Source organism: Lithobates pipiens, unplaced genomic scaffold, assembly GCF_037356315.1.
Source record: "Lithobates pipiens isolate NorthernLeopardFrog02 unplaced genomic scaffold, aLitPip1_a1.2 Scaffold_25, whole genome shotgun sequence".
Taxonomy (NCBI): Eukaryota; Metazoa; Chordata; class Amphibia; order Anura; family Ranidae; genus Lithobates; species Lithobates pipiens.
The window spans coordinates 185766720-185779387 of NW_027507787.1; the positions used below are offsets into that span (position 1 = coordinate 185766720).

The 12668-nt window shown below is 40.6% G+C and overlaps 1 protein-coding gene across 2 annotated transcripts in view; it reads right to left on the reverse strand.

Moving 5' to 3' along the window:
* Nucleotides 1-12668, reverse strand: part of NT5C2 (5'-nucleotidase, cytosolic II) — a 180989-nt gene that overhangs the window by 12540 nt on the left and 155781 nt on the right. For both annotated transcript variants that reach the window (XM_077455292.1, XM_077455291.1), the window contains exons 11-14: nucleotides 9053-9094; nucleotides 8018-8125; nucleotides 4160-4226; nucleotides 3395-3565 (exon numbers count right to left, since the gene is read on the reverse strand). In XM_077455292.1, the coding sequence (XP_077311418.1) occupies nucleotides 3395-3565; nucleotides 4160-4226; nucleotides 8018-8125; nucleotides 9053-9094 (388 nt within the window). The remainder of the gene's footprint in view (nucleotides 1-3394; nucleotides 3566-4159; nucleotides 4227-8017; nucleotides 8126-9052; nucleotides 9095-12668) is intronic.

The following is a 12668-nucleotide window of genomic DNA, read 5'->3' on the forward strand; positions in this document are numbered from 1 at the left end:
AATGAAGCCATAGTGAAGACATCAAGCTGTGTCATGTGACACTCAGGACATGGGTACGGGGAAGGATGCCAGGAAACAGCCAGAATAGGAAGGAAGCAAGGTGGGAACGACCTGGGGATGGATTTCGAAAACTAATAAGCGAGAAGAAATACACCGTATGTGTGCGTGTTTAAATACACATTGGAAAAAAGATACATTTTATTTGAAGCAGCACTCGAGTAGGATTAAGGGGGGGAAAAAATTAAATCTTACTTTTGGCACTCAGCAAAAAAGATGGTGGACTCTTGATGAGGCACCTCATGCACATGAGTTTCTGCAATCCTATGTAGGGTTAAAGTTCCTCTAGGTGACATGAAAACATGTCCTGCACAATATAACGATTTTAACCCTCACCTGCACTTCTCTACAACAGCTCAGTTGGGGTCATCTGCTTACCAATATACCGATATATTTCGCTAGGCTATTATCCTGTCCACTATTCAGAGATGGAGTTATCAAACTTACACAAAGTACATTAAAGTGCAAGTCCACCCAAAATCAACCGCTCAACCAACTGGCAGCCTGACCTCCATTGTCACATCACATACTAAGCAATACAGGTCCTCATTGCCCACCACTACGGAAGGATTCAGTCCCCTCCTTAGCATGTGATCTGAATGAAGCTGTAGCAGGAGTCAGGTTAATAGGAAGAACAGATATTGTGGATGGATTGACACTAAAAGGTCCAGAGGCATCAGATGCCTGGTCAATCAATGATTAACGTTCAGTAAAAGATACAAGCTTTCATATGAATTTCTCCCGGTGGACCAGTAATACTCTTTATTAGCATTTAGGGCTTAGAAGAGAATTTGTGAGAAGTGTTAATATTAGAAGCAGCTTTGCAATTCAGGTTTTTCAACTCGTACATACTAAGCCCAGCGCAGTTACCCACGTCAACGCACTACTGCTTCCATCACAGGCTCGAAGCTGCTTCTAACACGGCTGTCACATTCAAGAAAAACACGTTTTACATAGTGACTTCAGCCCGCTGTCTGCTGAAAATGGGTTTTGGCTGCACTTCTCCTTTAAGAAGCAGGAAGAGAGAATAAATATCTCCAAAGTGAAGGAAATCTTCTCCTGTGGCCTATTAAGCTTGTCCATATTCATGAAAAAAAAAAAAAAAAAAAAAAGCATTGTGATGCATGAAAATGCATTACAAGTAGAAATCCTATTGCTTCCTAGGTTGGCTGGTTTACATCTATATGTGTTTTGAAAAAGAAACTAGGAGGATCCATTCACATCTACATGTGGACATTACCATGCTCTCTAACACACATAGAACAATGTCAATTCAGCCTTAGGCAGTTGCCATCATAACAAGTATTCCCAATGGAAGATTTCCCATTTCTTCTTGCATCAGCGACAGAACAAAAAAAAATTTGAATTTTCCCTCACTTTTCATCCCAGTGACAAAGAACAAAGGTGAATCTCCCCAGCGGGGACGAAGATTTCAAAAAAAATATGACAGGATTGCAAACTCTTTTGCTCCCTAAGGCGGGATTCACACCTATGCATTTTTAGTGCATTTTGCAGATTTGCACTACAGAACGTGTTCCATAGGAAACAATGTTAAATGGACTGTAGTCCAAATCTGCAAATTGCAAAAAGCACTAAAAATGCATAGGCGTGAATCCAGCCAAAGGTCCCTTACACACTGCCACGACTTAAAAACTGCATGATTTTGCAGCGATTTCAAGGAATGCCTGTGTAAACTTGAGGTCTATGGACCTCAACTTGCATGAAAGTCGAACCAAACTAGTACAGGGACTACTTTGAATGTACAAATGGTTATCATTACAAATCATGGGGAATGACTTGTCATGCGACTTTGCAGTCCCAAGCTGGACAAGTTTGAAAGGGGCCCAACTCAAACTAAAGAAAAAAAAATATTGGTTTTAGATAAATCTTTATGTAAACCAGCAAAGGACAGAAATATATCCACGTCATGGTTCACCCAACTTTTTACGGTGCAGCTCCAGGCATCTTATCTGAATCTCACTATCTAATAGGTCACTGATCTGGAACAAACAAAGGTCTGCAGCTCATATTTTTCAGATGTCAGTGGCTGCATGCTTGTTCCAGACCCAGAACACACCAAGGCTCGGTTCACACTGATGTGACACAGGATCCGACTTGTGAAACCGCAAGTCGAATGACATGTGAAATTCAATATTTCCCTATGAGAGATGTCTTAACTAATACTACACAAGTTTGTTCGACATTAGAAAAGGTTCCTGCACTACTTTGGTCTGACTTTAATTACACAGAGTAAAAAGTCACATCAAAGTCGTATCAGAGTTGGAATCGAAAGTTGCACTGAAAGTCGCATGACTTTGGAGTCAGCCTAGTGCTAACTGAGCCTTAGTAGTGATAAAGCAAGGATCAGGATACCACACCTGGAGCTTGTACATTCGGAAAACAAGCCTAAATCCACTTCTTCTCTGACAGCCTTATCCAATAAGCAGTGCAAAGAGAAATTATGTTGTGCAAAGCGACCCAGATTATTCCAGTTTGCTGAGTTTAAACCAGCAAAAGATAAAATTCTGAGTCACTGGTATGGATTACTGAACTTACTTTTTTTTACCATGCTAATACTCAAAAATGGTTTCATCAGACTCCTTTATTAGTTCATAAAAGCTTGTATCAATGTACTAAGGTAAGTTATTGACCATTTTTTGGTAAATGAATATGACTCCATCAATGAGCACTTAAAAAGGGTCAGTCCACCCAAAACAGATTTCAGTTGTCAGTCCTGAAACACCCAAGAAGTTCTCACAAGTGTCAGAGACAACCCATCATGGATTCTCACTCCTGCTGCTAAACAATGGCTCTTAGAGAGGAGATGTCTCAGACTCCTAATAGACTGAGACTTTCTTCTTATAGCCACATTAGGGTGGGTGGACCTGGGATTTTACGGTTATTCACATATATAATCAGGGGAGATAATTGAATAAGCTGGCATATGCTATAAACTGAAATATCAGTATTGAGTTGACTGACCATTTAACACAAAATAATAAAAATAACTATTTGTTTTAACAAATTACTGTCTGAAATTGAGACATACAGATATTTTCTAATAAAATATGCTAACTCTGCCAGTTCTCTACAGACAAGTAAGGTTAAATTATTTCAGCTATCCATTTTTTCCTTAATAGCCTAATATACTCATTACCCTTGATTAATTGTATTACATTGTTATTGCATTAAGCAGTTAGGAAAATTAGAGGTAAATGATGAACAACATTATTCATAGCTCTGCACTCCATGTCCTAAAGTAGTATCTAAAGACCATCTTCCATATTTTACTATAATTAAGTACTGTTCTATTAACAGAATGATTGAGACTTCTTACAGCTTTTGTCTGTCCAAACGTGAAGCTCCTGTGCCAGCTCCGGGATGACCAAGAACGTCCTCCACCCCTGACGCTTTTTGGACTTCAAAATATCACCAAAGATGTGATCTCCAATATACAGTATATCTTTCCCTTTAGCGCCTAACAAGTCACACACAGTGTCTGAAGAGCCTAAGAAAAAAAAAAAACATTGTAAAATTGCTTTAAATATGTTCATAATTTTCATCAGCATCCCAAAGCAACGGCTTCACAGCCTCACATGTATGTCGTGGGTTTTGGATATCAACGAGAATCAACTGCACAAGACGGACAAGCATGCAGAAGAGTTCAGTTGTGGGATTAAAATGTGGACATTGGTGCTGCAAGGTAGAAGTGCTAACCACTGTGTCATTAAAGCATATTTAAAGCCAAAACCCTTCTTTTTCGTTTTGGATAAAGTAGGAAATGGTTATAATTTCTGTGTACAATTGGAAAGATTTCCCTTTACTTCCCATCTTGTCCACACAATAGAGGAAATCTTTCCAAGGTGTGTCAAATACCTTTAGACAGTTGTCACTGGAAAATGTTGGACTTTTCCTTGTTTTATTGCCAATGACAGGGGTCACAAGGCTAATAGTAAGGCAAATCTCCTTAGTGGGGCTATAGTTGTCAAAGGAAACCTGACAGGGGTTCAAACTATGTAAACTTCCACAACAAAAAAAATAAAAATAAAATCACTCTAGGAAACACAGATTGCCAATTTTGTTATCCACAGATTTTCCATACCTCCTGAATAGACAATTCCATGCTGCAATGGTCCTGTGTAGGTCCCAATTTTAAGCTTGCCAGTGTTCTGTTAGAAAAAACAAAAAATTAAATAAGAATCCATTCTATTTAGCATAGCACAGCAGAGATATAAACTCTAAAATGTTGAGCATAAGAGCAGTTGTTGCTTTCGTAGAATATTAAACACAAGTTCTATCCCAACTTGTGATATCGCCTATAGCAACCAGTATCTACATTTCATTTTTCCCACAGAGCTTAGAAAATTAAAATTTAAAAGCTGATTGGAAGTTTGTCTCAGACACTTTTTCTTTTAATAATTCCCCCCTAATGGGTCTACAATGAAGTTTATAAATAATGTTGAATGCATGCCCTTGTCTTTATGAGGATCTGTGATACGATGCATTGTCTAGGTCAGTGGTTCTTAACCTCAGTCCTCAAGTTCCCCCAATGGGCCATGTTTTGGGAACTTCCCTTAGATAAAATAGCTCTGATCAATACCATGTCATTGATATTAATGTAAAGCATCTGTGCAAAGTAAAGCAAAATCTGAAAACATGGCCCCGTTGGGGGTACTTGAGGACTGAGATTGAGAACCACTTGTCTAGGTGACCAGTTCAGTCTTTCAATGAACCACTGAACAATCCAGCAAATCAAAGCAAGCAGATTTTAGCTTACTGTACAGAGATCAGTAAAATATGATTGGTTGCATCACTTTGCACATTGCTTGTTACCTTTAAAAAAAAAAAAAAAAATACTCCTACATATTTTAAAGTTGTATACTATTCCTTTTATACAAAATCTCAAAATAGCTATAATTGTTTGTGCCTATACTACATGCAGGGATCCTTACATTTTAGGTCAAAGAACAAGTAAGCGATCTTCAGTTTGAACTGAATAATTAAAATCGTAACAAAATCTTTCACCACAACTGCTTTAAAATCACTAAGTGAATTCTCAAGTCAATATATAAAAACATCAGAAAACAAATTAAACAAAATGTACATATTGCAATCACAATACATAAATGTGTATGTACTAAAACAAACACAGAAATAGGTTTATACGCTCCATGGATCAAAAAGTGAAATAAACAGTGCACTATATCAAACTATATTGAAATGGTCTAAATCAGCCTTTCTCAACCTTTTCAACACAGAGGAACCCTTGAAATAGTTCTGCGGTCTCAGGGAACCCCTGCTAAAAATTAGAAATGTATAATTCATGATACATTAGTGTGATGGTCAGTGGTAAGAATGGTCCTTACACTTGTGGTCATTGGGAAGAATTACCTCCTTATAGAGAGCTAAAAAGATCAATGGTGTTAGTGGGAGCTTATCTGGGAGGCAGAAATTGCCCAATGCTGAAGGAACCCCTAGCAACCTCTGGAGGAACCCTAGGGTTCCGCGGAACTCTGGTTGAGAATCACTGTTCTAAATGGTGCAAAATCAAAAGTCTGTGCAATATGTTCAAAATAACCAAAACGCTGTGTAATGGTGCGCTCCAGGTGAATAGTTGCCACCGTCCCCTTGAGGATTAATGCGCACTTTAAAAGCTGACCCTCATTGCAAAGATCCAAACACACTTGTTTATTATAACTAGGAGCCAGAAAGGTGCTTAGTAAAGGACACAGAAATGGCAACCTTCCAGTCCGCTTCAGCCAACATGTATTACCAGCATGACTTCTTTAGGCTTACTAGCAACAGCTTCAGTAATTATCCAGCACGGTAAACAATCCAGTGAGAGACTCCCAGTGATAATGCTCAAAGAAACAGAAAAAGGACCATAGTGTTCACTGCTCAAAAATATTTTATTAAAAATGAATAAAAGTGCACTTACATTCCGAACATGTTAAACATGCTTTCATGAAATCACTGTCCAGGAGAAGTACTATGCAGTGCTATAGTCCTTCCAGCTCCACTGCAGCAAATTAAGCTCTGACCTCAAGGGGATGGTGGTGGCTATTCGCCTGGGGTGCACCATTACATCATTTTCGATATTGTGGACTTTTAACATATTGCACAGACTTTTGATTTTGCAGATATTAGATATTACAGTGCATGGTTTATTACACCTTTTGATTCATGGCGTTAATAAACATAAGTATTTGTTCTACTACTTACACATGTATTGTGATTGCAATATTTACTTAAACTTTTGTTTCATTTTCTGGTGTTTTTATATATTTAATTGAGAATTTACTAAGAGCTTTGAGCGTAGCACTGAGAATTTTAGCATGCTGGTGGCATTCCATTGGACACGCTCTGTCCTCCTTCCCCCTACAAACATTTTTTTCCTTTATTCCTCAATTTGTGAATACTTTTCGCTATAACTTTCACCTAACACTACCAATTTCTCCCCACTTTGACCAACAAAATGATAAAAATATTTTTTTATGTTGAATTTCTAATTTATATGGCACCCTTTTGTGTTGGAAAAAAACTGGTGGTATAATATGTAAATTTCTCTCTTATACCTGTTCTTAAAGTTTTGATATGCTCCACCTGTGTTGTGGACCCCATTTAAAAAAAGAAAAAATTTTCAATAAAAATATTGAAACAGAAGACTATTAAAAAAAAAAAAAAAAAGTTGGCGATTGTCAGACTTGTCTATGCTTTTTGATCATCAGACGTTTCTACACATTTACAGAGGAGTATGCAGTAGTATTTGATGTTCAGAACAACAAATGTTGTTAAGTACTACCTTGTGTATATCCATGTGATTAATGCTTTATGAACCCTAGCCGATTATGTGACAGCAACTTTGTGTTATGTCAGGTCCTGATGTGAACCTTTTAAAAAAGTTTTTTTTTCCCCTGGAATAAACTACCTCTGTCAGTCAGCACAGCAGAAGGGTGACGCCACTATCTCAGTTTAAGTGGTTGTTAAACCTCACATATACCCAGTGAAGTGACTGGCCTCAAGTTAAACACCAAGATGGAACAAATCTTCCTACATAAGTTGTACCTGTTTATCTAGGGCTGTATTTCCCCTACATCCATTCAAAGTGCAGAACTTGCACAGGATCTCTCAGCTCTGACAAGAAGGGGGCAGAGAGCTGAAGTTACATCAGTGAGGAGAGAGCTGATTAGAGAGAAGACACACACCCCCCTCTCCACACACCTGTCAATCAGCTGAAGCACCCTCCCCTGTCACCATTTTTCTTTTGGTGTCAGGATAACTGGTGAGAAATCATTCATGCTGAGAGTAGAGGAACAGGCAACAGACAAAAAGACACTTCATGCTCTGGATTGAGACAAGCAGACACTATAGAGGGATTTGTTTTGTTCATATTTCATGTCTGAGGTTTACAACCACTTAAAGGTTAAGTATACAGTGGTGTCAACTCCCTAACTGCAGCTTACATGCCGGATAATGAAGTGGCAGCACCATACTGATGAGTACTCAACTCTGCTAATGGTTGAGTGGCTGTCCAGATCCAAATGACACATTATGCAGCAATTTACAAGGACAACTGCAGCTACATGCAATTGTGAACAGAAAGTTAATTCTCACAACTAGGGATGAGCTCAGGCGTGTTTGCATGGAACACGTGCAGAGCCCGCCAGGAAGTCGGTGCAGTGCTGCGCTAATCACAGGCAATGAGACATTGCCCCGATGTGTGGCTGCAGAGATCAGGCAATGTCTCATTGCCTGTGATTAGCGCAGCGCTGCACCGACTTCCTGGCGGGCTCTGCACGTGTTCCATGCGAACACGCCAGGGCTCATCACTACTCACAACCAATCATCACATATGGGACACTGCAGGTTTTATATGTACATTTGCTCACATCACTGAATACTGTTCATGTAGTTTACCACTAGTGTTCTATACAATATTAGCAACAGAACCATTACTTACTGTATCCACTTGTCTGAGCACAGTTCCTTCCCCAAAAAACAGTGGTTTTCGTGCATCCACTAATATTAGGTCAAAATAAGACTGCCATAGCCGATGCGGGGTCCCAGGCTGAAAAAAAAAAAGAAAAGAAAAATCTCTTCAAATTGAAAGTGCTACTGACCAGCAAAATGTTACAAAAGGTATGGTAGAGGTACAGTAATACTCTTAATAAAGACTACACATCTCACTTCTTTCCCTGGGATCCAGTACTACAGCCACTTACCTGGTAATTTATCTTCTTATACTAATGCTTCTTTTCTGATTAACAAGTTACAAAACCAGTGGCATGAAGGAGAGTCAAATTAACATGCCTCTATCACCATAGCCAGGAGCGTGATGAGGTGATTGCCACCAAAGAAGGCCCTACCTTCAAGCCTCCTCCCTTCTGCTGCAAAAATAACCACCTTTGGCCTCAAACAGAGACAGTCAGCTCAGTGACGTCACGCTTGCTAAAACTGCATGCTTAAGCCTAGCACACACTACTAATTTAAACAAACTGACAGCTCAGGTCGAAGCCGCGGTACTAACAATCCAATGTTAGTAAAAGCAATCTCCCTGCTGTGCTATTGTGTTCTGACAGGGGGACAGACCCTTTGACGGCTGGCTCCTATCAGGTCGCCTTCCGTACGCATGGGCCGAATGTCAGTTGGTTTCTATTGAACCGGCCAATGCCGTCTCACATTTGGCCCGTGCGTATTATGCTTTAGAGTAATCGTGAAAGTCTCCTCCCAGCTGGCTACACTGTGCTGTGTGCTCTGTAAAAGCTAACAAGCTCAGCATCAATGAGGACTCTCGGTCACCATGCCTACCTGTGTGATAGGTGCAGTGGCTGGGCAAGGAGCCCAGTAACGCCGAGCTTGTTGTTTGCACAGGATAGAAATATATCCTAAGGAGTCTTGTTTAAACACATAAGCACGACTTTCTAGAAGAGGTCACTAGAGAATATCTGCTCTACAGAGGGGTGGGGGAAGACCCAAATTCATGGCAATACTATACCTTTGGTCCATGAGCGAAGTCAAACAGGTAAGTCATTATTTTCTGCAAGATAAATGAAAAGTGCAAATAAATTTCAACGTAGACAAAAGTGGATATGTACTGTTTTCAGCTGGAAAAGCCTACATTTTTAAACACAGGTTTGGTAAAACAAACCAAAAAAATAACCTTAAAGTGGTAGTAAAGTCTTGCATAAGAAAAAACAAAGAAACACAAAAATACAACTTCTCCCTGCAAGGTAATGTCGTAATGTGCTAGTATTAATCGCACACTGGCACATTATGAGAGACTTGCCTTAAAACTAAGCCTTCCAGTGGTGTCACCACTGCCAGGGCCTATCATCATCTGGTCTTCCTTCCAGGTTCACAGGCTCTGACCGTTTGAAGGCCCAAGCTGCGATTACATCACTCCTGCGCATGGGAGTCATGGCTCCGGCATAGAGCTCTTAAGAGAGGGTATGAGTATGATGTCCCTTCAGAGTGCATGCGTCGGTGACGTCACCGGCTGCTGAAACAGTGAATATCTCCTGAACGGTGCAAATTTAGAAGATATTCCTTGCGACTACAGGTAAGCATTATTATAAGTTTACCTGTAGGTATAAACGTCCAACTGTTTACTACCACTTTAAAGCATATGTAACCCAAACAATCTATCTTATTTGCTACCTTTTTCTATGTTAAACATAGAAAAAGGTAAGTTTTGTTATATCTTTTTTTTTTTTTTTTGTACCTGAACAAACACACTGTAAATTTAGTGAGCTTGTAACTTCTTTTGCTTTAACCATTTCTTATATGTGCTGGCTGCATTCGTTTTCTTTTTTAGACTACATTTCTTGTATTTTCATCTGGTGATCTGGCCAGTAAGTCTGTTTTTAAAAAGAACAAGCTCTCCAGCAGAATGCATCAGTTAAAGAGGTGAGACAAACTATTAACCACTGACAAGCGTTAGCTGAAGTTTGGCTTCAATTTGTTAGTGCCTAAATCTGCTAGTAGACCTAACAATTCCCCTCCACCAAGACTGACAATGCTGTTGTCCAGATCTGCCCCCCATGCTCCTTCATTCACAGTGTTTTCTGTATAATACAAGAGGTGTGTTATGGCCAGGTCACCAGGTGAAAAGAGGAGGAAAAAAGCCCAAAAAAGAAAGCCAATGCAGCCACCATATTTAATGATTGGTAAGCTGCGATATATTCCTTTTTTGGAGCTCCGTTACTCCTGCAATCATCTGGTCTTTGGGAGCTACTATACCCAATTTCAGAGAACACATTCTGATTGGGGGGGGGGGGGGGTTGGGGTGGTGTGCGCATTCTGGAAATGCCCGCATCAGTGACAAAAAGGGCTTAGAAGGCACTATAAGAACAGTGTCTGACCTGCTCTGCAATGGACACGGAGCTAGGCTCCGCCTGCGCCAGACAAGCGTGCCAACCAGTTTGCTATGAGGATGGTGCAGAGAGACGATGTGGCAGAGCACTGCACTGGAGTAGAACCCTCTGATGATCCGGTGCTCCCTGTGGACCATAACGTGATCACCAGACCCCTTTTGGGGGCTGTAAATGCTAGTAAGGCTGAGCTCATGGGGCGGATCGACTATCTCTTCTTGGTGTGTACCCTGATCAGACATGACCTGGATAAGACTCGGGGAGGGCTCGCCACCATGGAGGAGCAGTTATCTGAAGTGGAGAACACCTCGCACACCCATGACACCCACCTGTCAGAGCTACGTGATCTTGTAAGATCTCTCCAACACAGAGCAGATGATGCAGAGGAGGAATAATGTACGGTGGGTGAGGCTACCGGAGGGGGCTGAAGGGGCTAAGCCATTCCTATTTGTAGAGCAATTCGTCAAGCAACTACTATCCTTGCAGGATCTTTTTCCCACTTATGTAGTGGGAAGAGCCCACAGGATCCCCACTGGTGTTCGCCCCTCTGGAGCCTTTCCCAGGCCTTTTCTGGTTATGTTCCTGAACTACAGAGATTGGGACATGATACTAGTGCAATCTAGAAAGCAGCAAGATCTGCGCTATGTGAATACCAGACTGATGCTGTTCACTGACTTCTCGGCTGAAACGTCGATCCTTTAAAGAAGAAGTAAACTCTCCCACTCTGATGCTTCTTTTCATTTACTCCATTAGTCCAAGTAATTATCAAATTATAGCCACTGTAATCCAGCCCAAATTGCATATAACTTACTGTTTAAAGAAACTTTAAAAAACGTGTTTCCGGGGATAAGGCAGCGCCATCTTAAGTATTGTTTTCTGAGTCCACAGTAGAGTGTATTTCTGCCCTTACATTGAGCACTTCCTGTACTGTTAACTAAGCCTCCTTCTCAATCCAACGTTTCTATGGCAACCCTGCTTTCCTGTACATAGCTGACTTGGTTTATTTTATTTCATAGCATTTACTTGTGCCAATTATCTAGTGTTTTCCTATGTCAGTCTTATCAGTTTCAGCAGTAATGCTGTCCAATGCCCAGGTTTACACTGCATGTGATGTCACATGGTCACATGGGGTGTATTAGGAAGCATGATTATGCAGTCTCGTGGGATTTCAGTGTTGTGCCGTAGGCAGCCCAGATAGACAGACAACACACAGAGTGTACCATAAATCAGGGGAGATCTGGGCATTCTCAATGATGTCATTCTAAAGAACAAAAAGGATTACAACAATATTAAGCAAGTAAGGAGATATCTACAAGCAGTGTTCATTTTTATGCTGATTTACGTGGGATAAAGTTGTGGGGGAGAGTTTACAACCTCTTTAATGATATTTGTAAATAGCTGAGGGAAAAAGAGATCCAATATAGCATGCTTTACCCAAGCAAGCTCCGCATTCAGCATAGGGGACCGTGCAATTTTTTGATAACCCAAGGCAATCGATTGGCTGGATAAAGAGCTTTAGGGCCAGTTCACACCAGATGCAGTTCCGTGCACGTTTTTTTCTGCACTAAAAATGCATGCAGTGTTTTCCATGTATTCCAAATGGCTCTAGTTCACACCAATGCAGTTTCCGCTGCAGAAACTGACCGGAAACTGACTGCATTGGTGTGAACTATAGCCATTGGAATACATGGAAAACACTGTGCATGCATTCTAGGGCCAGTTCACACCATAAAAATGCACTCATATGTCCCAGATCAGTTTTTGCTTACAGGTCCCACCACATGCAGTCCCAGTGTGTTTCTGATACAATTTTCTAGGTTCCAGTACAGTTCTGGGCAGAAAAAAATGCACGACGATCTACTTTTTTTTGCACCGGAAACTGACTGCACTGGTGTGAACTAGAGCCATTGGAATACATGGAAGACACTGCATGCATTTTTTTGTGTGGAAAAAAGCACACATAACTGCATCTGGTGCGAACTAGCACTTAAAGTTCTTGCCACTAACCCTCATGCTTCGGGCCTAGACATATGCTGCTTCATATGTGATCAATGTTGCACCTGTTTAGCCGTGTGGAAATTACTTCATTCCCTTCTGTTACCAGGTTTTTGGTTCTAATTTGGGGAATATGCCACTTTGTGCCACTAGATGGAGCCAGCTCTCCTGTTCATCCTACCCCTTTTACTTGAACGTTTATATTTTTGTTGCTTCAGGACTTTGGGGGGAAATATAATAGAACTG